Source organism: Amia ocellicauda, chromosome 18, assembly GCF_036373705.1.
Source record: "Amia ocellicauda isolate fAmiCal2 chromosome 18, fAmiCal2.hap1, whole genome shotgun sequence".
Classification (NCBI taxonomy): Eukaryota; Metazoa; Chordata; class Actinopteri; order Amiiformes; family Amiidae; genus Amia; species Amia ocellicauda.
This window is the reverse complement of record NC_089867.1, coordinates 23939490-23965723: the sequence shown is the minus strand read 5'-3', so window position 1 is coordinate 23965723 and position 26234 is coordinate 23939490. Positions and strand designations below refer to the sequence as shown.

The window sequence follows — 26234 nt, the reverse complement described above, 5'->3', positions numbered from 1 at the left end:
TACTGGAAACCGAAAAGCCTAGAATCCTGCTTTTGCGATTTCTTGAAGGTACTGGCCCAGAAATGCATGTATGCACTTGGCGCACTTAGCTGTACACTCCGGTGCTTGTCTGGGTCTCTCTGGGACACCTCGTCTGGAGGCCGGCTTGTGTTTGGGATGTGGCTGTGGTCAGGGTAGCGGCATCCAGTTTAGGAGCTGGCGACTCGTTTTGGTGAAAGCTGCTCCAAAGAAAGCTCTCGTGAGACTTTCTCTCCTTGCCTCTCCAGAGAAAGTTGAGATCGGACCAAGTGTTTCCAATCATCGTGGGGTCGTGGTCAGGGCTCTGCACTCCTGAGTGGAGGGTCGTGGGTTCAGTCCCAGGTGGGGGACACTGCTGCTGTATTCTTGAGCAAGATACTGTACCTAGATTGCAGTACAAACAAAGCTGTATAAATGTGATATATGGCATCCTGGATAAGGGTGTCTGCTAGGAAATGCAATCATAATGGAGACTTTTTTACTTAACTACTATTGATATTACTTTAAAGCAGTTCGGATTTGTTTGGTTTTTGAAGACTGCCTTACTGCAGGTCTCTTACACGACTTGTTCTCTGTATCTGAGATCGTGTTATAAATAGTCGCTTCAGAGAGAGAGATTTGTTGTTTTAAAGTACTGCAGCAGTAAATCTGTCAAAGCCGGTTTGGTGGTGCATATTTCCGCAGCGTTCACCCGGGGATTGCAAGCCTGCAGACCTGAGTTTGCAGACCAGTGTCACTGCATTGACGCCTATACGACCTCGTATTGATTTAATTGAAAATGTCCATGACATTGTAAACATTAACTACATTGGCAGCTGGACAGAGCTCTGTCCCTGGGCTCGCATGGGGTCTTAAGACCAAACTATGTTCCTGTGGGAGCCCGGAGCCATGTGATGTCAGTATGAGACTGTGGCCGTGTTGTCTCGTGGCTAGTGGGGGCTCAGGATGCAACACCAGGTTGCTGAGAATGCTTTTTAAATGTTCTTCCACAGTATTAAAGATCAGGCTGGTGTATTTACACTGGAGAAACTAAACCGGTTCCTGAACAAGAACTGAACAAGCATGTTTTTAGCGAGAGAGAGACCAGCCCTCACCACCTTATTTACGCAGCCCTAGGCTTGGACTGTGCTGGGCTATTTTTTGACCATCACAAGTTAGCGAGCAGCTTGAGCAGGAATCAGGCTAACAGGGTGCTGGCCGGTTCTCAAGAGATTTGTCATTCCACTCTCCCCTTCTCTCCCTCCTGAAAGCGCTATAAAAATATCCCCGCAACAATGCCCCTCGCATGCCTGGCTGCAGATCCCCCGTGTTGTTGCCACTGCGCACCAATTCCTTGCTTGTGGACGGTTTAAGTTGTCTTTTGATCTGCACCTTAAGTACACGGTGGTTACCTGAACGCACCCAGCTCAGCCCTATCAGTTCGGCCGGGCCATTGTGCTGCTGTCACGCAGAGACGGAGAGCCCGGGCAGAGGACGGCTCCAGTTACATGATGCATGGCCACATGGTTTTGTTGCTGCTGCCTGGAGCAGGAAAACTCTTTTTTTCTGAAAGCTGGTGCTATTTAAAGGGATGGATGCTGCCGCCCAGCTCTCTCCCGGTCCCCGTCCTCTCCGTCTCTGTCTGGCACGCGCTGCAGGGGGGGGGCGGAGGAATGTTTGCCACACACAGGAACAGCCTGTGCGAGGTGCGGGGCGGGCACGCGGGGGGCAGGCCGGGCCGTCATCCCAGTCTCCCTCACGAAAACCTGCAGATCCCCAGACCGGCCGGCAGCGGTGTGCGCAGGAGCAGCAGCACCGGCAGCGGCAAGATGCTGTCCATGTCGTACAGCGAGAGCGTGCGCAGCGGCATCAACCGCTACCACTCGGACCAGGGCCTCAACCAGCCGCGGCACACTGACCAGGCGGAGCTGCAGCGGCTCCGGGAGGTACGGGCCGCCGCGCAGGTCAAGAACATGGAGGACTTCCTGAAGGTGAACGGCCTGTCGCTGGAGGACTGTGTCGCCTACCAGACGGGCATGAAGTACAGGTAAGGGCCGGGCGCTGGAGGTCCTAGGATGTCTGGCTGCCGTACTCCTGCACAGACGGACTGACTGACAAATTGAAAGCCTGACTGACTTGCAGACCGAGACGATGGTCAGACGGTTTCAAATCCCAAAGGATCTTTTTGAGCGATGTTTTTCCAGCTGTTGCATTCACTTTAGGATCTTATGGAGGACTTTCTGTAAGATTTCAACAGTCCTTTCTGAAGTCTGCTTTATCTTTAAGCTAGAGAGCAGTGCATTTCCTGTTGTCTTTGACTTCACAGAAGATTTTCACCTATTAAAACAAGATTCCCAAGTATAAAGGTGCAATAATGTGTGTTGCAGAATGACAGAGCTGCAGTCGGGGTTATTGCTGCGAGTGTGATTGTCCCAGATACCGATCTGATGTCAGAAGTCCCGTCTGGTAGTTTTATTTTAATCATGTAGGTCATCGTCAGTGTTGTATGGGAGCCTAGTTTGAAGGGGTAATTTTGTATAGGCTTAAAAACTCCTCAATGAACTTCAGATCCGTCTCAGTGGTCATTGACAGTTTTCCTCTGCAATGCCGGGTGTTTTTCCACTACTTGTCAGCAAAAGGGCACAGTTAAGTGCCTCGGCCTCTATTTACTGTCTGTCACAAGTCAGAAACTAGTTCATATTTGTGTTGGCGATTGTAATGGCATTCCCAGCATAACCCAGAGGCTAATAACGGTCCCTAATCGGAGTCTGACTTCACGGCGGCTCTGGCCAACACGCTGCTCTCTGGATCTGAGTAGTGGCTCTACTTTTATTAACCCGCCACAACGCATTCCTCCCGTTGTGGGTGTGTGCGACATCTGCATCGCAAAACAGAGTGAGCGGCTGTACAGTGTGAAAGTGCCGTTTCTGTCAGCTGAGCAGAGGAAATAGGGCACTGACCGCAAAACCCTGACTTTCCCCTTCTGAAGCCCGGGTTTATTTGATATGCGATTGTGAGCTGTTGAGACAGTTGAGAACCCGTCCTTTCTCTCGTGCGGATCTTGAAGGGTTTGTTAGCACCAGAGGCGTATCGGGCACGGGGAAATGTCTGGGTTTAGTGAGCTCAAAGTTTCTGCCTCGGAGGATCCGGGGGCATGTTCAACGTGCAGCTCAAACTATGACTTGCATCATGAGGAACAATGTAAAAAATGCATTCCTCTTCCAGCAAGTCATATGCAGTGTTCAGCTTTAGGAGACATTTAAGGATGATTTTAAGTAAACAAAGGATTGCCAGGACCAGCTGGTGGGCATCAGGACATTTTCTGCCACCTGCCTCTCAACTGTCTGGCTATACCAGCTCTGTATACCTACAATACGGTCATGTGGGAGCAGCCCGACAGGTACAGCTGACTGACTCACTGAAAGACGTACTTGCTTTCATTTCTTCACATTTTACACGTGTTAGCTCAAATTCACTGTGCGTCTCCTTTAAAAAGTAGAATCGACGAAGAATGGTCTTGAAAGATGCACTTCTGTTTAAACCTAATAAGGACTTTACAAGGTGTGTGTGTGTGTGTGTGTGTGGTTTTCTAGTGGATTTTATCGGTTTTATAATGACTGGATAGGTACGTTGATCAATAAATTCCAGAGAAAACGGCAAGAGATCGATATCAGAACGAGGATCCCGATAAACCATGTGACAAACACAACAGTGCAAGTCATATGAGTCTGTACTAATTGAAGTGGTAGTAAGTGATAGTAAACATGTCACATGGTCCGTTCTGTGTGTGGCTGCTCTGCTGTTCGGGTATCTTCTACAGTGCAGCACATATATAGTACTCAGTGTAACGAGAAACTGTGATCAGGTAACATGGCCCGAGAATTGAAGTACGGCTTTTACCAGCTGTAGTTAATGTTGGCATACAGATATTTACCTTGAGCTTAAGTGTCGCTTCACTGAGGTTCAGTGCACTTCCATACCCAGTTTCTCTTACGGCTTTTAGTTTACAATTGTTGACATATAGAGGGCTGTTTGCATTACGTTAGTATTGCTATCGTTGTATCTTTAATTTGGTATCTTCTGCTGTAAATGCTCTAAATCTGTGTATGTGTAACTGAGACGCGGGTTCTCTATTGTAGGAATTTTAAATCTGAATGCCCTACCCTCCTTAAGATATACAGGGGTTCATAATGATCTAGGCAGACACTCAGTGGTCAACTTGGGTTTCCTCTGTGATGCTTTTAACGTGACATTAAAGTTTCAAGAGGAAGGGACCATGGTGTGTGTGTGTGCTCTGTGTTTATGACTCCCCAGAGATATTTATTTGGATGTATTACTTGGCATTGGGGTTTTCCTGGCTTCGATCCTTCAGCCACCGCCTGTCCAACAGGGCGGAAGAGCAAGTTGCACTATGTACCTGGTGGAGATGATGGCTTTTAATGTAGTATTTTATTTTTATTTAGTTTTCGCTCTCGTACCTTTGATATGCGGTCCCATTGTTGTGTAAATGACCACCCTCAGAAACTTTATACTGCCTTAAATGAATGAGTCTCCTCTCCCTTGAGAACGAAGCTTTCTGACTAATTGAGTCGCCTGTAGACAATGCGCTGGATTGTGATCAGGCCGAGGAATAGAGCATTCTCTCTGGGATGTCAGGCACCGGCCTTCCACAGGCCTGGCGGGTGAGGAGACCAAAGCCCGGTCTATCAGGCTCTGGACATTTCCTCTCCTCTCTCACTCCGCCCACCCGCACCACCGCTGCTCAGACGGTCTCTGTCCAGAGCCCGGCAGCTTTCTGTTAGCAACACGAAATCTACGACACAAGGCCAGGCCCAAAAAGTGGAGCGTGCGGATGTGGGCTTGTGATTTGCAACTCGAGACGCTACCTGATACAGGTGCGATTGAGGTGATTCATACCACCTTACTGGGATGAAAATAGCTCCTTGGTGTGTCTGCTTGACACAGGATTGTGTGTGTGTGTGGGGTGAAGGTGGGGGCCTTCGTCCTCCTCTGAAGCTGGCCTGTCCGTGGGGCCAAGGCATTTTCTAGTAATAAAATTTGTATATGGTAACCTAATCAGTAATTGTGATTAAAGTTTACATGTTTGTTTCCACTGAGATATTTAGCCGCCACTGGCATGCATTTATCAGAATATCTGTCAATGCGCCCTAGCCATGTTGGTTTCCAGCCCGGCTGTCCTCCGGTATCGATTGAGTGTTTTGAAGCACTCACGGATGAATCACGCTGGTGTCGGTTGCTAATTTTGACGCCTGCGCCGTTCGCGACGCCCCTCTTTGCCAAGCGCAGTGCCGTGGATAATGTGAATCAGCCCCCCAAAGGATGGAGCCCAGCCGTTGGAAAGATCACGTTGGTCACACAGAAAAAGGCCATTCTTTTGCCGAGGCGCGTGGATGAGCCGCGGCCCCTAATCCCCGTGTTAGTGTTTGTAATCATACCGTTAAATAGCTTCCCATGCCCTCCAGTGATTCAGTCCTCTGCTCATTGTGCCGTCAAGCCTGACTTTCCAATGCTCCGCACGGCTAATAGCATTTTTCCACCCTACTTAGCCCACAGGGCATGCATATGTATCGAACCATCCCCATTTCACCACTTATTAGTGTTTGTGGTTTTAATACGGCTCTCGATTTAAACCTCAGAGGCTTATTGGACCACGAGCTTCCATCAGTGGGGTCTGCGCTCGTTTACGCCACATGGCTTTGGTCTTTACTGTCCCTCTGCTGCGGAAGACATAAAACTGGGGCTTTAACCGGTGCGTTAACATTATTTGGCGGTTAATCTCCGGTATCAGTTCATACAGTCCACCCCAGGAAGGCAGCCAGAGGTGTATTTAAACCCCTGCTCTGAAATCGGACTCAAGGATGGAGTGATCTACATAAACACCTTTTTTTTTTTTTTTTTTTCCTCCCCTTGTAATGGGATCTGCACTAAAGACACTCTGGTGAATATTTTGGCTGTGGTTCGGGGAATCCTGTGTTGTCTGAATGGCGTTCCAAGGTAAATACCAGCAGGAGGGGTGGTACAGTGCGTTTGGCACGCTGGGCTTGTTCAACGCTGCAGAGGACGGACGCCCTGGCAGGACTGTGGGGTCCAGTAAGCCCCTTGGCTCCCGACAGCAGCCGCCCCGCCGGAGAGCAGAGCCCAGACGGGGCTACCGGCACGCTTTAGCCTGGCTCCCCCGCGCCTGGAGTCTGGACTCGGGGAAGCAGGGGGCGGGCATGGCGTTAAGGTACATCTGGCGCTGTCTGTTTTCATCATCACCACTTTAAGAGCCAGTTTAATACAAAAACATCCTGATCTGCCTTCCACTGACTACTTTGTTTCACAAGCTATTCTTTTGTGTTTTTTATTGTAGTGGATTGCTTTTAAATTCACTGGTCATTTATTTGAGTACTGGTGTGTGTGTTTGTGTGTGTGTGGTTTCCAAAGTCAGGGACTTCATTGTGGTGATGTATCCGAGCACATTTAGGACTTCGTAACTTTTCTTCTGGCAGGGGCTGAAGGTGAGGTGGGGGGGTGGTTGCATTATTATTATTTTTTTTTTTTTGCTAGTTCATTTTCTAATCTGTTTAAGGAGCACAAATTAACCTGAAACTTCCAAGACTTCTTCAGAAGGTCCAGCATTTCTGTGTGCATGTAACGCAGCTTCTGAAATATAAGCGTGCATTATTATTCTGGTAAATATTGAAGAACACTGTGTGTGTCTCGGCGCACACTGGGGATTCCCCCAGCAGACAGCGTTACTGTGGGGCGATTGTGTTCGCAGTCCCAGACGGTTGAAACGATAGCGGTGCGGGCTGGTTCTGTGGTGATGTCAGCATCCCTCCGAGCAAGCTCTGACACCGCGGCGCGCCGATGGAAATCTGCACCACATGCTTGTGTCCAGGGTCCTCAGGGGCCTGTGGTATTTAAATCCAAGCAGAGGCCTCTGAGATTTAATTGAAGTATTTATTGCCTTAATTAGTAAACCGGGACCTGATTCGTTAGCCAGCGATTTGAAGGCATCCTGTCAAAATGTCCTCCCACTTTTCACTGACCAGCGAGGATCTCAAACCTCGAGACACTGCTGTTGCATCTGACTGTGAACAAACACTCAGCCACGGTCCAGAGCCTTTGCTAGTATCTCTAAGCCTGTTGTCTTTGCCTCCGTTATCTGTGTATGCGTGTGTTTGACTCGGCGTTAACCGTTGATCCTACGAGCCTAGTTGAGAGACACAAGTGTCAAGTCTGTAGCTTTGCCGTGTCTATCGCTTGGCGTCCTGCTATTGATTTTCCTGAATGTCTGTGCCTTAGTGCTAATGGACGCTAGAAGAATCTATGCCTAATCTATCAGATATACTGTGCCTTTCACCGTAGCCCAGCACATTTTACCGACGCTGGAGAAAAATCCTCAGGCAGGTCTGTATTTGCCGCTGCAGCATTTCCCTGGCGAAGACATTTTATTTATTTATTTTTCCCCACTGATGTTTAGAAACTGGAGCATCTCTGTGCGAAACTGCGATATCCCCATTGTGCTGTCATGACTTGGGGCATGTTGTACCTGCAGGTCTTAAACTCCCCGGTTTGAGAGCTCAATGGCGCGGATGTCACGCTTTCTCACGCATTAAAATATTTCCCCTTCCGGAGATTTCTGTGACAATCTGTAATTTTCCTTGGGCTCACATCCCCGTGGCCCCCCCGTTCCCATTAACCTGAGCCAAGCCTTGAGTGGATATGCGTCCTTATCGCACGGAAAACATGCAGTGGGAGAGTGAGAAATCGGTTTTAGCTGCAGTAGGAGGAGGTCAGGATTCAGGTAGTCTGACTGCACTTTACTCTATTAAGCCTCTTGCTCCACCTAGTGTTGTAGAATTGAGTTTAATTTCACATATTGCTTATGCCACCAAGACTGCATCTTTTCATCTTGGGAGCATATAACGAATCAGACCTTAAGTCACATTGCAAGATGCTGAGAAGCTCGTGCATGCTTTAGTTTTTTCTCGTTTGATTTCTTGTTATACACGTTCTATCATCAACCTGTTCTAGCATCTTAACATTGGGTACCTGATCCTTTTGGGTTAATTTAATGGTTTAGCACCTTGCTCATTAGTGTGTGTCTGACTAATTATGTTCCAGATTGAATTTTAAGATACTCTGACGCTGTCCGAATCAAATTTCATAAAGTAAAATATAAGATGTGGAGAAGCAGGCCCCCTCTATATCAAGTTTCAAAAAGCAATTAAATTCTTGGTTTTATAATTGATCTTTTAATTAGTTTTGATGTCTAGATATCTAATGTAATGTTGGTAATATATTTTGTATGTAAGTCGCGCTGGACGAGGGTGCCTGCTAAGAAATAGTAATAATAATAATAACAAAATATGTAAACGTTGAGTTGCATGTTTAGGTATGAAAGTCCTGTATAAATAAAGTTTATCATCTCAGTCCTAAACCATCTCGGCCCACTCTGTCTCCAGTGGGAGGAGACCTGTGTCTGAGAGCCCAGGTGTGGGAGACTTTTTGGTTAAATAATGCATCTTGCAACCTTTTTGAATCAAAGATCAAATGGCTATTTCTTCAAAATAAAATATATAGGTAAAGATCACACCCGTCTGACAACAGCAAAAGCTATGAACGGTACCCAGCTTGTGTTGACCTGGTCACTGTCCGTAGAGAAGATATTTCGTGCCCCTTTTCCACTGGCACATCCCACCCGACCTGGAACCGAGCCGAGCGGTCAATGACGTCACACGCTGTGGAAAATTCACGGCCTGGTTCAGGATCGGCTCGGCAGAACTGTGCCCAGCCTGGTTCCGGGTCGGGTCAGATACGCCAATGGGAAAGGGGCATCCATGAGAGGAGAAAAGGAGAGAAACATCGTACTGTGCCGTGCACTGAACCGAATAGTTACTGCTGTTTAGCGCTGTGGCATGTTTTCATGAAGTTTTTGAAAGCCCATTGATGATGATATCTAGTTGATCAGGGTACCGGTGCCGTTTGTACATTACCAAAGTATGGTCTGCGCCGTGAAATGATGTAAAATGATGTTTCTGTCTTCTGGACTTCACATCTAGAGCCGAGGATTCATTCTTTTAACACTAGGTGGTGCAGAAGGACTGTGGAGAACTGGCCTGAAGTCTGTCAATAGCGAGCTTCTACTAAAGCCTCTCTAAAACATATATACATTTAATATAAGTGTGTGTTTGGGTAATGGCCTCCGCTAAGAAATATTAACTACATTTGAATAGGAATCTGTAATTCAGAGGTTACTATTATTTGTATAACATTTATAGATAACATAGTTGAGCTCACCAGTAACTCTCCCATAATTGCAGCTCTTCTACATTAATTACCAGTCATAATGGCCTTGCAAATTATTTTGGTAAACGGTAGGTTTATTTTCTGTCAATTCATCAATCGAGGGTTTGAGTTTGTTGTGAAGTCCTGTGTCTGAGTGCAGTATTTAAGACAGTCCAGCAGGGAGCGCTAGATATCTACTAATGGACGGTCCCTGTATGCCTCCCTCAAACAAAGATCTCTATGCGGAGGCAGTAAGGTCTGTGTCCAACCGCATGGCTGGAGATCTGCCAAGAGTCGCACCACAGACCGGCACCTATTTTTGTCATGCCTCTCACTCGTATGATCATGCGTTGTGTTGCTCACATGAAAAGCTGTTCTTCACACTCTGTTTTGGAGCTGAAATCGATCAAATGTGTTTCAACCCGAAGCAGGGACAAAACAAACGCACGGAAACCACGGTGTCGTCTGTGGGGCCGCAGTGCTCTCTGAGGGGGCGCTTCAGCTCCTGCTAACCCCCTGGGAGGACGGGAAGCCAGCTGTTAGGAAGAGAGGTGCTTCACCGAATTGTTGTGTAACTGCTACAGATATAAAAGCTTGGCATGTTGGCCATTGTTAGAGTTCCTGCGCTGGGATTGTCTATCGGTGGGACACTGTACTGCGACAGGAGGAGGGTTACATGGGGCAGATGTCACGTGCCGGAAGACGGTCAGTTTGTAGGGGGATTGTGTGTGTGTGTGTGTGTGTGTGTGTGTGTGTGTGTGTGTGTGTGTGTGCCGTTTGGGGAGACTGTCCAGTTTTTTGTGCTGTGGCATTTTACAATTTCATTTTATAAATGTAAAACTCTGGTCTAATTCACAGGGTTTATGGTTAATTGACCAGCAGCTTTATATACCTCGTTCCTGTTATTGTTCTTCGAGTCGCACGTGGCAGAAACGTCCTTGAGAGACGCGCTCTGAAGTGCAGGGCACTTCTGGTTTCTGTTTCAGCCGGGCTCTGGGCTCCTTCCTAATTGGCCTAATTATTTAATGAATTGGATGAATTAAGTGCTTCTCTCAAGGTCTTTTCGAACGTTTTACAGATCTTTTATCCTCAAATCCAGCAGATCTAGATTAGATCTTAAATGCTTCCTGCCAATGATGAGAGCAATTAAGCTGAACCAGGAGACCCCGGTGGTCCTGCAGGACTGCAGCCCGACTCCTGCGCTGCATTGACTGCTGGATTGTGTCCAGGGTCTGAGCACTGCCTGCTGCCATCGCTGCTGGTAAAGTGTTTGTACATTTGTCCTCTGCTTTCTGTGGTAATCGTGTGCGGTAAGTGCAGTGAAACGTCATCTTTTTCATCACACCCGTCTGGCAGCTTGGGCAGAGCCAATATGAAAGTGCAGGAGGCAGCATGATTGGTTACTTTGTTTTCTTCTGCTGGCTGTGTGCGTGTTTCCCTGCACTAACTAGACCCTCTTACCTGATGTGCATCGTTTCTATTAGCTATGCTCTCGCTCTTCCTCATACCTTATCAAAAAGCGGGGAAATGGGTGATGAATTAAACATGGACTCAAATTGCCACTTTAGTGAACCTTTTTAAAATATGAATTAATTGCCCATTGTAGTTTCTTTTCATTCTTCGGGGGCTTGGGTGAACTTCAGGTACAATAAACATCCCCTGCACCAGTGTGTGTTTCTGGGCTGGGGGAGAATAGAGGCAGGATTCTTGGGCCACGGGTTTAGGTCTGACAGGACGAAAGGGTCCAGTGATAGTGAATGGCGAGCCGGGGAAACCAGTCATTCGACAACATTCAGTGCACAGCAGAGTTGATACTAAAATGTGTTTTTACTAAGTGAGGGTTTTGGTTTAGTTTTGTCACGAGCCCCACAGTCCCCTCGGCTCGGAGGCACAGAGCAGCGCTGGGGGACAGCTGCGCTCACGAATCTTGCAGTGCTGATCTGCGGAAAAGAAAACCATTACAACAAACCTTCAATAATGCAGGTTCCTCTTCCTGCGGAGGCCGCCACCGGGGCGCACCGGTCTAAGGAACTGCTTACTGTGCGGATCGAGGGCTTTCCTGGACTCCCTGATGACAGGCTTCTGAAGGAGGGTCAAGGCCTTAAAACTCAGAAGATTGCCTTTTTGTTAATTGGAGCTATATTCTGTGCTCTTTTTTTAACCTGGTTGGCTTGGCCATATTCTGACCTGTGGGTAAATCTACTCACAAATATGAAATGCAGTGCAGAAAAAATGTGTTCCCACTTGGGGTTTGGAGTCAGGAATCAGCAATTTGATCTGATGCACCACTGTAAAGTTTGAGGAAGCGCGGAGGTGAAGCCTGTCTATTATCGGTAAGAACGATGGCTATTCCGGTCAGGTGATTGGTCTTTCTGGGTGATTGTGTTGTCCACGGACAGCCTTTCTTCGCTTAGTAGATGAAGGGATTTTGTCGATTTGTATTTAACAGAGCCACGTTTTCATTGGATTGGCGGTGGCGATGGTGGACTCAATCGACAGGTTTTCCCTATTCCTGTACGCCACTAGATTTCTAAAATGAGGTAGTTATTTACCATCTGCTTCCCTGTTTTCCAGGCTTTTTCAGAAAGGGAACTGTGATGTTGAGAAGAGAGAGGATGAGATGAATGCGCTCTCTTACTCTCTCCGTCTCTCGGTGAGTGGACCGCACATCTGAGCCTGATGGCACACAGCTTGCTTTTCTGCTCTACTTCACCCGGTGTTAAAGGATCTACGTTTTTTTTCTGTTTCTCTACTTCTATTTTTTTAGTATTAATGGCGTTGCTTCCTCCAGGGAGAACCTTTGAGTATTAAATGTGGCAGCAGCAGGCTTTTCTAAGGCCCTTGCATAACAGTGAAAGGCCGCAACAAGACGCAGCCTCCTTATACTCTCCAGTTCTGTGGTGATGTGGCTGTGTGCTTAATAGGTTTTGACTGGAGATTTCCACCGTATAGTATGATGTGCCAGGCTTTTTCACACTGTTACTGGGCTTGGGTCTTTCCCACTTTTAAATCTGCTAACTAGCGCTGATGTTCTCTAGATGAGCACAGTGAGAATTATGGGTAAGTCAGTGTTTAAGAGACTCGGAAGACGCCCTGATTTATGTTTAGATGCCCCTGTCTGATTCGGCCCACAGTGTGTGTATTCGTACATCTGTCACCGGCCTGTTGTGGATAATAATAGGCCGGATGGAGCACCTTGTCACATGAGTCTCATGCACACATGGGCCTGGGAATGTGTCGGCTAATTGCTGTAAACAAAGTGTGCCCGGATACTCGATGCCCGTCACATGACCCTAGGCATTTTCCCTTCTTCCCTTCCAAGGGAACAAACCATCTAGGCATTCTGTGTTCATAAGTGTCCGCTGTGTCCACTCGTCCCCACATGGCCGTGCCAGAGAATCGAGGTTCACGTCTTCAGCCCCTCGGCACTAGAATCCAAGTAATTAGCCAGGGTAAGAAAGCAGATTTCTGAACTGGTAAATGTATGCCATGTCAGGGTTGTAACTTTGATCTTATTGGCCTGCTATCCGATGGCAATTATCCTGCAGGAGGCTGTGGTTCATCCTGCTGGCTGGATCTCTCATCTCTGCATCGTCCCCCCAACTATGTTCACCGTGTCCTGCATATGTCTCCTTACCTTCCTGTTATTTTGGGGAACCCACTGGTCAGTTCATATCCCCCCTGCATCTTTTGAACTCCAAGATGCAGGTACACAGTAGGAGCTTTGAGTAATTAAGATAGATAGATAAATAAATAAATAAATAAAGCCAGTCCCCTTTGCTTTTATCTTACATTTGTGAGCCACAAATCACACCCCCGCGTTCATGTGAACCCGGCAGCCTGTATTATGCAACGGCCCGTGTCGAGTTGCAAACGCAGTTTTCCCCCTGTTATTCATTCTCTGCGCTTTGATGAAATCCGTTGGGCGAGGGTTTCCGATCGGCGAAGGGGTTATTTTAGTTGATCGAGATACGAGAGAGAACAGGACAGCGCAGTCACAGAGCCCTGCTTTGTTGACTTGGGGGGGTTGGGGGGGAGTGTACAGGAATACTTAGTGGGCCTTGGGGTGCCGCTTTGGCTGGGCATCAGGAAGCGAACCTTTGATTCCAGTAACTCAACGGCTGAGTCTGAGTGAGAGGGAAAAGAGCCTATGAGGGTTGAAGTGAATCATTCTCGCTCGCATCCAGTATCAGTGATGAAACGATACTATAATAGGATCTCAGTAGTTCATGCAGGATGGCCATAGTTCTGCTGGTTTTATAAAACGCCAATTTGTAAACAACCTGGAATAATTAATTGCAAGCCTGTAAGTTAAGGGGCCTTTGTTAACAAACTAGAGACATGTCTGTGGCACTTGGGTTGCCTTACTTAACGTGTGTATAGTGACACAAAATTGGGTTTGTGGAGAGCCAGGCTCTAACTAGGAGAACTCTCTCTGCGTCTCGGCCCTGTGGTGTTCCCGGCGCGCACCCCAGCTCAACGTTAATTCAGCAGATTGAATGAGTGTGGCGATGATTGTCTGCTTCAGTGTGATTTTAGTTTACAAACCATTGGCAAGAGCAACAGAGACACGGCCGTGTGTCTGTCTGTCTGTCTGGATTCCTAATTGACACCACTTTAAAACAGGAGGGAAAAAAATGGTGGTTTGTTTTTTGCGTGTCAATCAGTAATGAATTTGATCAGCTGTGCTCTGTGCATAACAACGACTTGGCTCTGGCACTGTGAGGTTGCAGAACACACAATCTGGGCAGCGCCAGCTTGTGTGAACACCCGGCTGCCACCGGTTAATTTTCAGTAACAGATGAGTATTAAACAGTGGATTCTGCTGAAATGCGTAGCCTGGGGACATGAAAGCCTTCATGAACAGCACAGCTCCTCCAGTAAGCAGCGCCGCACCACAACACAATGTAAACAGAGCTGGAGTAACGCAACTGAAGTGTTCATCTCCACGTGTTGCTTCTGAACTCAAATTAAAATGGGTTTACACTGCAGGCGTATACCTACAGATACACATAGGACTGCATCACGTGAAGTGCTTAAACATACATTTGAACTTACTGGAGTGCTGTGGTGTACAGTGAGATATGGATCTGTTCTGTGGCATTGCCAAACAAATAGACCTCCTCCAGTCGACCTGTCTGGAAGCTACACTACCTTTTGCCTTTCCTCACTGTGTGGTGCATCACGGCGATCACTGGTGAATTTAATTTTTACTCACAGCTCTGTGCAGCCTGGCTTGAGTGTGGTGTTTTTAAACACGTGTGAGAGCCAGGCACATGCCGGCAGAAGGCAAGGCGAGGCGGTGAGTTGACAGGCCCTGTGCTGGCTAATCCCACAGTGTACGGCGCTTATTTTCCACCGCATCAACTTGGAGAGGTGCGTTTGGTGGAAGCGATTGTGTGAGGGTAGCGCTGAGCTCCTGATCCAAGACAGTGGATAGATTAAACCTAGGAGAAGTGTTGAGGAGGCTGGGCAGAGAGATGAAAAACAATCAAAGTGAACGCTGGTAAAAACAAAGTCTCTAATGCGTTCTTTCTTCTGTACTAATTATATTTCCTCTGCATTGTTCTGGGAGAACTGCAGTTAATGGCTGATCCGCACGGGTGTAGAACAACTGAAATGTCATTATCTGAAACCGTTAACAGGCTGCTTTAAATTGGCTTTGGGAGATTGGCACTACTGCTGTAGTGTGTGTACTCAGAAAAGGGGGGGACAAACAAATATATTTTTCTGATCTGAGTACAGTAATTAAATTTTGCCTAATAAACGATCCAAACATGGGAATGAAGGAACGAGTCAAGTTTATAACCTTCCTTCTGGGAAGAGATTTGTGTACTTTTTCTTTTTCCCCTATGAAGTATTTGAAAGAGAAACCAAACGAGCTAAATACCATCACAGTGAAGTGTGTGACCGTTTCAGTTAAGACTGTGGTACATTAGGCGCACACACGACACCTCTCAGACAAAGATGCAGATCTTACAAGTGCCCATATTGCATTACCCAGTGTTGTTTTTTGTGGGTGCCAAATAACAAACGCACAATCGGCTGCTTCCAAAAATACTTTGTTCAAATAACACATTGTTGATCGCCAAAAGCAGCCAGACGTGATTGTTTTAAAGCTGTATAAATTGATCTATGTGAGAAGGCTCCTAGAGGGATGATGCAGGCCTGTTTGACTCGTAGGTGGGCTGGAACGGTAAATAAACCCTCTCTAGCGCTGAGTCATTCGGCAAACCGAAGCCTTTGGTTAAAAGCAATTCAGTATAAATGAAAAGAAAGCACATTATAATGATCGTGTCTCAGTTATTAGCATTATTTATCTGACACCTTCATTTAAGTCAGCTTGCATTCGATGAACAATTTGCATTTTAAACACACTTAAGTGTGTTACAAAGTCACAACGTGCTAAATGTCACCAGTACAGTGAATGACACGGTGAGGCAAAAAACCCAGCACGATACGGCAACTATAGCAAACATGGTGCTTGGTTACAAAATGTATAATGAGCTAATATACAACTCTGAGTATTCGAGCCGCACTCCTCAGCTGTGCGTCAGCTCTGCAGTTTGCAGACTCGTATTGCGCGGTTTTGCACAGAGCTTGGTGTGTCCCCGAACCACTTGTCCTCTGTCCCCTGCTGCTTGGAGAACACTTCTGTGTTGTGTGCGAAATGCTCTTTGCTGTTTTGAAATTACGTGGTGCCGGTGATGCTACACAAATCTGACCAACAACTGCTGTTAGCTTTAGAGAAACAGCGTCTCCATCACCCATCTCCAGTGTTTTCCACCCATTTTCAATGTTGTAGAATAGTACTCTATGCTCCAGTCAAAATAAATTGAAGGGAGAAAAACAAAGCAACACCAGGGTTTAAAACAAGTGTGTCTTTGTTGTGAGCGTCCGATTCCTCGGAGATCTCCAGCGAGGCGATAACCAGCCAGCGAGGGCGAGAGGTGACAGGAGGACGTGTGAGCGAAGTGTCTGACTGCCAATGCCAGGTGGACGCAGCACATCAGTGTGGAATTGACGGGTCAAGTCACCGAGCTCTGTTGTTGTCAGTCAGCTCTGTGCCGGTCAGCGGGGTCAGGGATTCGAGGACACGGCAGATTGCTTACGCTGTTATTTTCATCCTCGAGAGCTGTCGGCCTGACCTTGGGTCATAAATTAGACATTGTCGGACTTGGATTGGCAGCTGACAAAGTCTCTGTCCTTCCTGTTTACTTTTTAATTTATTTTATACATATTTCTGGGTATCTTAACAGAACATAACAAGATATAATACCTTCAACGTTCTTTTTGTGGAGTAAATTGGCAACAGATCATGTGACCATTTGTATTTATTTCAGTTTATTTTATTGAGCCCTGCTCTTGAGAACTGACAGGCCGTGAAGAAGGTTTTTGCAGTGTTATTAATGTCGCCTAGACGAGTCTTCTCTGAAATCTCTGCGCTGTGGATAGACGTGTTGGCCTGACTGCCTGTATTTGGTTGAGTTGTAAGACTGCTGTCACCCTGCCCTTCCCCCTCACCTTCCCAGGGCAGTAAGCTCCCCGTCAGTGCCATATTTACAGCCAGAGACGTGTTTACGGCCTCCCTGAGAGATTCCCGTCGGAGTGTCAGTTTCCGTTTGGCTGTGAGTGACAGCTAGGGAAGTGGGGCAGGCCAGGTAGTTGGGGGAGAACGTTTTCTGACGGAAAATGTGCCGTCACCGTGGGGTCTGGTCCAGCCCTTGCTGCCAGAGAGCCGGTGGGGAAAGACGCGTGGAAAAGACTTTCCGCTTTCTGAAATTGTTCCTACTGTAACACTGGAAACTCGCCTGAGAGTCCGAGCACAACACGGCCCTTAAAAAGCTTAAAAATAGGAACAGCAGTTGGATGTTTCCAGCCTCGATATTCTCAAACCGCAGTTTCATTCCAGTCAGACTGACTGAGTGGGCCACAGATGTTTTTGGGTCATGCAGAAACATTAAAAGTGCATTACATCCAACCCACGGCCTATTCCTTACAGTTTGTCCTAGCCTGTGCCCAGAAAACATTAATCCAGATTATTTCTTCATCTGGGTGGCTGTGTTTTTATTGCCATCCAGGGCTGTAAGAGATTCCCGTACCAGTCATAGCACCCGTCTGGAAGCCATTGAACACACATTAGCAATGGCATCTTTGGCAAGGCTGTTGGCGGCCCAGTGCTGCATGAGTTAATGGACACTCGGAAGGATTTGGAGGCAAGGCTCGACGCATTGCTCTGACAAACTTGGACTGGGCTCATCGCTGCTGATCTAGTATGCCTCTGGGTCTCGCTCCCAAAGATGTGTTGAATCAGCTGTCGGGACGGGGAATCGGCATCACAGGGGACAACTAGAAGCAAAAGCCATCAGCACTTGGTCTTAGATCACATTTGGTGCACACTGGGCTGTATTGTAGTTTCCGGCCCTTTTTTGTGTGTATGGGAATGTTTTAACGGAAGAAATTATTTCAAGCTTATAGTACAGCTACCATATTTTCTTATTTATACTCAGAAGGCGTTGATTTTGCTGACAGGTGTAATTGGTGTTGAAATGAACGAGGTGCGCTCGGATGATTCGCCCAAGTGAATTACGTGGCTGACGAGCGTTGGCGTTTGAGCTCGTGGGTCGGTAGGTGTGTGTGTGTGTGGCTGTCTGTTGTCAGTGGTGTAAAACACACCCACACGCCCCTGTGCACAATAGCCTGTTAACTAAGCTGAGCGGGGATGGCTGCCAATTGATGTTTTGTAAGTGTGACACCGCGAAGAAGTCAAGATCTTGTATCTCGCTGTGCTGAAGCGCTGCTCCCGCGTTGGCCGTGCTCACACTGACTTTCACACGTCTCCCCGGGGAGCGGTCTATACATCTCGAGCCCTTCAGACATAAGTACATAACTAGTGACACACGGCACAGTATTTCCGTTTGCTGTAGACACTGTTGACTGAGTGTTCACTTTATTAAACTGGGGCACTGGCAGGAATACCCACAGGTCCGGCACACTGGTGTGGATGACTATTCAGTATTAAAAATAAACGCATCCTATATTTTGCATTAATACATTTGTTTCCTGATCTGCGAGGGATCACTGGTCTGTGTCATTAATTTGTGTTTGTTTTGCTAGTTTCTGTGCATCAAATGCATGATTTTAATTGGTGTCTGTGATTTACTCAGTGGGAACATCGTACTACCTGCAGGCTGGGAGAGCCAGGCTGTGACGATCAACAGTGAGTGTGGAGTGGAGCTGTGCGTGGGTATTAAACTCCTGTGGAAAATGCCCCATCCTGCACGGTTACCTTGCCGTCCCCAATGCTGTTTAATTAAGGAAGGAGGTGGATGCCAGTTCAGTGGGAGAAGGCTATGAATAGAGCAGCGTTTTGGCAGCATTTTCGGCCACAGTCACAGTGTATGGCGCTTGCACATGGCACGTCCTCTGGCTCTGACCCCTGGCTTTTGGTTTCTCTCTCCGGTTCTGTGCCTTTTTTTAAATGTCTGCCCTTCCTCCTTTACGAAGAGCATGCTTAACTGGTGTGCCCTGTTCCGGTGCTGGGAGCCGGCCGCAGTCGCTGTGCGCAGTCGTGTCAGAGGGGATGCCCAAGCGGAAAGACTCTGCATTGAATGTTTAATGTTTGCGGTCGCCCCGTTGTCTGAGAAGTAGGTAAAGCACTTACTTAATGCATAACCCCCGCAGTAGCAGGAACAGGGAGTCTGTCTCTCTCTGCTTGTGGGAGAAGATAAAAACACCATCCAAACGGTCAGGGTTAGAGGAGCTCAGTCTATGTGACTCTTCATGCAAACTGAGTGTTTTATGGCTTACAGCTCGGGTGAGAGAAGGCGCGGTGCTGTCCGTACCTGTATTGCATCTCGAGGGTATTGTTAATAACAGCGACACACTACCAGAGCCCGGTGAAACCTGATTTATTCATCAGTTTTGGATCAACGCGTTAGACTGCCAGTTGGGATGTAAATTAAAATATCCTTAAAATAAATTACTTTGCAATAGATTTGCTACAAAAGTCAAAGGTAATCCGACTAATTTCACCATGCGATGATATTGTGTACTGCTTTGAAGAATGTCCTGATTTTGAACTGGGCTGGATCTGAAGCCCAGACGCTACCGTTGCACGATAAGATCTACTGAACAATCCCCTTCAGCAAAGTCTTTGAAGTACAGCCTCTTTGGAGTAAATGAACGTCTGTTGATAGTCTGTGTTGTGACGTTGGGCCGTGTCTCAAGCAGCCGGAGAGATAAGTCCCCTCACTTTCCCGTCCCGGCATTTTATCAAGGTGGGGCGACGCACATTTAAATAATCCCCCCGTGGAAGAACCTAACTGAGTGACAGGGCTGCATAAACCTGCGTAACGCCGCTGTGACACTTCTAATACCTCTCTGGGAGACTGACGCGGGTGTAATTGCCACGAGTAGCACGGGGATTGTGCGTGTCATGCTCCCGTCAGATTATCTCCGAAACCGCTGCCACCGTCTCCCAATCGCGGCGCTGGAGAATGGCGCGGGAGACGCAGAGGGCTGTAGCGTGCGGGGAAGTTTTCGTTCTGATGAAGGAAACCGCAGATCAACCCTGTGTTACAGCTCAAGACCAGTTCCACCACTAAGATCATTACACTTGGACCAGTCAGAGTTCAGCACGGGCTGTCCGACCCCAGAAGACCCTATCGAGGAAGTCCAGTTGCATTAAATAGCTTTAAGAGGAGTTTCCCCTCAGTTTTGTTCTGAGCATTTATTGAATGTAAGTGTGTTACACAAAGTGCCTTAACACATCAATGTAAATGCTACTTACTGGAAAGGAAGCTACATATAGCTCTGAAGTTATTCAATACTCAAGGTGTTTTATGCAGCTGCCCACTAGACTAAGTCGAAACAAGTTGGCAGTCTAACTGGAGAAATGTTAAATATGGCGTTATGTTTAATTTTCACTTGAGCGCTACTATTTGACTGATAAATAATTAGGCCTGCTAACAGATTTTTAATTTTATTCTATCCATCTGTCTATTTCCACACTTATTTTTTGCATTCGGTTTCTGTAACTGTAATCTGCTGTACTATGAAATGTGGTTATAGATTCTTATATTAATCCTGCATATATATAACTTCTGCTTTGCATCGGTTTGTTTGGTCAGGCGCTGTGATGGACTGACAGGTTATGAGAGGGCTCTAGTTTTTAATTTCATTTTGAGGGGGAAGAAAACAAAACAAAGCCGATCTGAGATAAAACCATATTACGTTTCACAATGATTGATCGCCCGTAATAACGCTAGATCTTAATTTGAAAAAGCTGAGCCGTGTTTTCGCGGCGTATCCGTTTTGAAAAGAAGATTATAGCTCTCCTTTGTAGATAAGGCTAAATATTAAATCACAGGCTGTATTAATAGGGATCTCTGAGCTCTGAAAGAATCATTCTGTGACTATGGGAACCAGGAGATTCGGATACGTCCGCGACTTTCCTTTTAATCACCTTCTCCTGGCTTTATCCTGGTGTTTGTCACCGCCCCGCTGCTCAGATTGGGTGGGTTTAATGTTCGGGTTTGGGAAGTCTTTGGGTAACGATGCTGGCAGCTGGCAGTGCCGTCGCTCACGTGTTCACGGTTGTTGCGAGGTATGATATTCAAAGGTTCCCATTAAGATTTCATCAAAAGCGGGAAGATTAATTCGTAATGAGAAGATGAATGTGTGTGTGTGTGTGTGTGTGGACTCCTCTGCCATCTCACGATTCACCAAGGCCTCTTGCTCGCCTGGTGCCTGAAGGAGAGATAAGTAGCAATAACTGTATGCATATTCATTTTTTATTTATCAAGACCTTTCAAAGATCGTTGGGGGGGAGAGCTGCTCCTGCCCAGGCGTGACTCTCAGACGGTGCTGGTGTTCAGGGGAGGATGAAAACAAAACAACCGTCCCCGACACGACAAACCGGCCAACTAGAACGGCCGTGCTTTGGCACCCGATGTCAGGGCAGGTTATAGGAGGGGGGCGGGTGCCAGTACCAGGAGGGACAGGACAGTCTCTCCGATGTGTCCCTCACCCCCACCTGCCTCCGCTCTCGGTTCCAAAAATAGCCAGCGGAGAGGTCTCTGTGCTTGGCTCTTTCATCATCCAATTGAGTCAGGAATGCTCCAGCGCATAGAGAGAGAGGTGAACTCAAAGTCTCTCCGCGTTACACCAGCCTCTCCGGTGACAGCAGCTGTGGGAAGAGTCTGAGCTGAGAGCTTCTGTCTCTCTCTCTCTCTCTCTCCCCCTCCCTTCCTCAATCTCTCTTCCTCCCACACTTTCTCTCTCTCGGGAGAGACGTGCACATGTAGGTTTAATCTCAGAAAAGGAGGGGTGAATTATGTGTGTATTTTTTAATTTTAATCAACGAAGAAATCTTATCCGTGCGGACAAGAGCACACTCAACACGCATAAGTGCCCTCTGTAATAACACACGCAAACACACGCACACACAGGGAGCCGCGCAAGCTGCCGAGCTTCTCCACATTCAGCGCAAACCGTCAAGAAACAAAACAAGGCGGCGAGCGAATGCGAAGCGACAGTGTTGTGCATTGACTTCAGCGGTGGGGGATCAGATTAAAGGGAAAGTAGCAGCAGATAAACCTCTCTGTCAGATTGCAGCTGATCAGAGCGTGAGGAGCGCCGCACCAGACAGGAGGGGAGAGGGAGACTCTGAAAGGAAGGAGATCATCAAAAGGGAGAGGGGAAAAGAAAGAGACGAGGGAAGAAAGAAAGAAAGAGAGAGAGAGCTGATGCTTGTGACAGCTTTGTCAGGACTCTGAGCTCTGGGCTTGTGTGTGTGTGAGAGAGTGAAAGTGTGTGTTAGTTGCTTTTTTCCCTCTCCACGGAGCCTGAGGTCGGGAGCGGGCGGGCAGTGTGTGAGCGGCTGAGATCCAGCCAGCAGGGACGGGCTGCAGCAGGCAGAGGCGATGCCAGTGCAGGAGGCGGCTCTGGGTCTCAGTCAGCCGGGCTGCTCTCTGCGTCAGCTGGAGGACACTTTCTGCTGACTGACGTCCCCCCCGTCCCACCTCCCGACCCCCACCTGGGCTGGAGATCCCTGGGCACTCTGTTTTTTTTTTCGATACTCTTTTTCTTTTTTGTGGAAGTGAAAAGACTTCGCAGAGTCGTCCAGGAATTCTCTCATCCTCCTCACTTCACTTCACTTCAGCTGCCAAGGATGCGCTGCACCGGAGCGACGAGAGGAGCAGCCCTGACTCAACAGTGACCGAGTGATCAGTTCGTGTTGTCTGACACGGCGGCTTCTCAAAGCTTTTTTTTTTTTTTTTGTGTGTGGTTTAGTTTTTCCAAATCTTGTTTTCTGCGGGGTGTCTTTGCCATCCTCGTCTCGCCCCTCCATCAGTGCCGTGCCCCTCTCTTTCTCGTGGTGAGTGAGGCGCCCGACGCCGCCTGGGCTCCACGGCGCAATGCAGGTGTCGTTCGTGTGCACCGACCACAGTCTGAAGAGCCGCAGCGCGGAGGACCGGCTCAACCGACAGAATGCCAGCAGCCCCAGTCTGGGCACCCGGAGCAAGTTCCGGGCCGTGGCAATGGTGGCGCGCAGCCTCGGCCAGCTGACCGTGCAGAATGTGCCGTCATCCAGCGACTCCAGCATGAAGACGCCGGGGATGAAGTATAGGTAGGAGAAACCCCCGCTCTCTAGCCCCCCGAGACACCGGCAGACGTCCCCGTACACTTCGCTCTGCCTGAGCCGGGCTGTTCAGCTCGTGCACAGCGGCCAGCGTTTGTTTCAGATCACCCCTGTGCTGTGACAGTCGGGCTTTTGTGTGTCTGATGTGAGAGCTGCTGTTTGCAAGCATGTCAGTTGAAGTCTGTGTGCTTGTGTCCTGGTAAAGGATAGTTACAGCGCTTTACAACAGACTGCACCGCTCGGGAAATGTATGGCTTTCAGTTAGCGTTACCTGCCGTGTAGTATGTGGGATCTGGAATGGAATTCGACCTCCAGCAACTGATTGCTAAAGTAATAAAGTAACATGTCATTACTAAAGATTCATTAGTGTTCATTTAAATATGATTTGTTATTAATAATAACAACCATGTATGTTTCATGATATGTGGATCTGTGGCTTTTTCAGTCAGAAAACTGGATACTGGGTGAAACCACTGACCTGCAAGACTTTATGTAAAACTCTAAGCTAAAGCAGCTCGTAGGTCTTGCATTAAGCTGCCTAATTGTCCCCCCCCCTTGGATCCTGACGCTGGCTGAATAAAGCACTACCACCCCCCTTAATGTGCTCACTACTTGTAAACAAGTCTTACTCCAGAGACATGCGTCTGTAAGGTTTTCGGTTTCCAGCGTAACGTCTTTAATCTCTTTTTTGACTGCTGATGTGGAGTTGTTGTGTCACGACCGAGTCCCTTGTAATTAGAGAAGTAAAGCTGGCAGCGGCAGCTAAGTAAACCGGGGTTAGATCGGACCCGACCTGCCCTCGGACCATGGGTTTGGGAACTGAGGGCAGAAAGGAAAATGTCTCGTCTGTCTTATGTGAGAACCTGGCTTTTCAGTACAATTGTTCCCTTTTTTAAATTCACTATCTATGTGGTTTCAGTGCCGTGCGTCTGCACAGTGATCAGGAGTGTGCATCTCGCCTGGCACGTACACATGGCATCGCAGAAACCCAACACCTGCTTTGTGGTGAATGGGACACTTGCAAATTACTAATTTCATTTATGTCCTGCTTCCTGGGGGGGGGCTGCTTGGTGCAATTTACCTTTAATGGGTTTCCTTTAGAGCCCTGTCCATTTACTCTGATTTAATAGTCGTGCACTCGGCCTCAACCATGTATCCTATAGCAGAGCCTTCCGCTGCACAGAACGCAAAAGGATAAACTTGTATCTTTTATAGAAGTTTCGGGAGGTTAATGCTGATGTCATGAGCTGACACACCTGTGTTAAGATTGTCCCTTAAGACGTGGATAGTGTGTTGTATTGTACACAACCTCCCCTGCATGAACGCGTCCCTGTGCCGAGCTGTGCTGCGTCCTCCTGCTCTTCCCAGATGTTTGTGTGATTTGGCCAAGAGGACTTCAGCTGATGTTTACTGGAGCGCTGTAATCACTGCTGTTCTGTAGAGAGATCGAGGCTCCTTCATTATTCCTTCTTATCTGAACTGCGGTGACACGGCCATGATTGCTGTTATCATGCAGACTGCGGAGCAACGGAGCAAAGCGCTTTAACAAGTCATGGGTCTAAAATGTTTTAATGTGTAACGGCCAGGGAGTCGTGCTGGACTTTGCGGCTGCATTTTAATGACCAGTGCAGAGTTTGAAAGCTCAGAATGTACTGGTCTCTCTGAAAGTATTTTGGTTGTTAAAGTCCCGTGTGTCCATCAGAATTCCCGCAAATAGCAGAAAGATATAAAATCTGAATAGTTTCTGTGTCTGGAAAAGTCATGGGAAAAGTTGAGCGCATTTATATTAATAGAACGACTGAGTCTAACCACAGACTTTGCTGTACCAAGATAATCAGTTCTGGCTCTTAAAGAATATGTTGAGGAATATTTTGCTGCTGAGAGTGGTGGGAATGAGGCTGTGGGGTGTCATGGAAAACTATTCTCTCTTCTCTCATACGATCAGTTCTCACAATTTATACACCTGTGAGTTTTTTTTTTTATCTTTGACACCAGTGTCTTTTTAATGTGTTTAAAGCTTCATGATGGGGTTAGACTCTCTCCTGTAGGTTGTGTAAGTGTGCCGGTTATTAGGCAGGCTCCTCTGATCATTTTGGAGAGCTTCTAATTTTTAATTGCAATTAATCAGTCTGATAATAGTACACAATCAACAAGAAACGCTTCATTTTTAATTGGCCAACCTCTTCTCAGAAATCTGCCTTTCTTGTAATACACTAGTTATAGATTCTCTCTCTATATAAATTTGATTACATCAGCCCCCCTCCAGCATGTGTGTCATTGCCTTGACTCCCACGCAGAGCCGATCTCTCGGTGGGCTTCACGCTGGCTGGCTGAGCTGGACCCCCGGGCGTTGAGGGAAACCCCCTCACTGCCTCTGCTCCTAGCGGTGGCTCTGTTGTTCTCAGCCTGCGTCCTCTTGATAAACGTGAGAAGATTGAGTCTAGCGATGCTCTGTGAGTTGTGTGTGTGTGTATGTGTGTGTGTGTGTGTGTGTGCGCGCAGAGGGCTGTAGGATAGGAGCCATGTGTGTGTAGCGCCCGAGGTGGGGGGGGCTGTGTTCATCTGGCCTCGTGTCGCTGCGCATTTCCCTCAGATGGGCTCGGAATTAAAGGAGAAACGCAGATTAATGTGTTCGGCGCCACTGCCGGAGATAACAAACTGCTCCCAATCTCGGGCTGCGTCTTCACACTGTGTGCATTTGTTTACTTAAGCGTAAAGGATATTTATCAATACTTTCTGAAAGCACGTGTTTTCTCCGCCTCTGAAAAAATAACTCGGCCTCAGATTAATTCACAGAGGCATTAAAACGAGGAGGTGCATTCCCTAAATACAGACCCTGCAGTTCACTCTGTGATCCCTGAAATTCGCTCTCTACATCTGGCACTTAAGATGGAGACGGTTAAGCCTCAATCAAATCGGAGTTAAAGCATTTTACAACGAAGTGCTGTATTGCAGCGTATAAACTGCTCTCCATGGTGCAGTGTTACTTCACCCTGCCTGTTACTGGAGATTGTGTTTCACTCTCAAACCGATTGTATTACTTTAGCGTACTTTTTTTACTTTAGCCACTTTTCGCAATGTAACTCCCGTGTTACGTAATTTGTTTAGATGCCTTGAAACTGTCTGTCTGTCTGTTGTTTTAAACTATATTCCCTCAACATTATTTTTTAAAATTTTTCGATGGCCAACCAACAGAGGAGTAGGAGTAACACACAAGTTAATGGAAAAGTGAATTTGTATTATCAAAATAGCCAGTTGTCCCACTTTGCAAGGAGTGCTGCTGAGGAGAAGACAC

General features: G+C 47.4%; 1 protein-coding gene across 5 annotated transcripts in view; it reads left to right on the top strand.

The window, feature by feature from the left end:
• The window catches only part of kcnab2a (potassium voltage-gated channel subfamily A regulatory beta subunit 2a), a 110303-nt gene that overhangs the window by 44249 nt on the left and 39820 nt on the right, over positions 1–26234 (top strand). The window contains exon 1 of one of the 5 annotated variants that reach the window (XM_066691465.1): positions 21484–22927. The exons of the other annotated variants lie outside the window; for them this stretch is intronic. Coding sequence (XP_066547562.1) covers positions 22716–22927 — 212 coding nt within the window. The 5' untranslated portion in view covers positions 21484–22715. Of the gene's footprint in view, positions 1–21483; positions 22928–26234 lie in introns of those variants that run through there. 5 annotated transcript variants of the gene reach the window in all.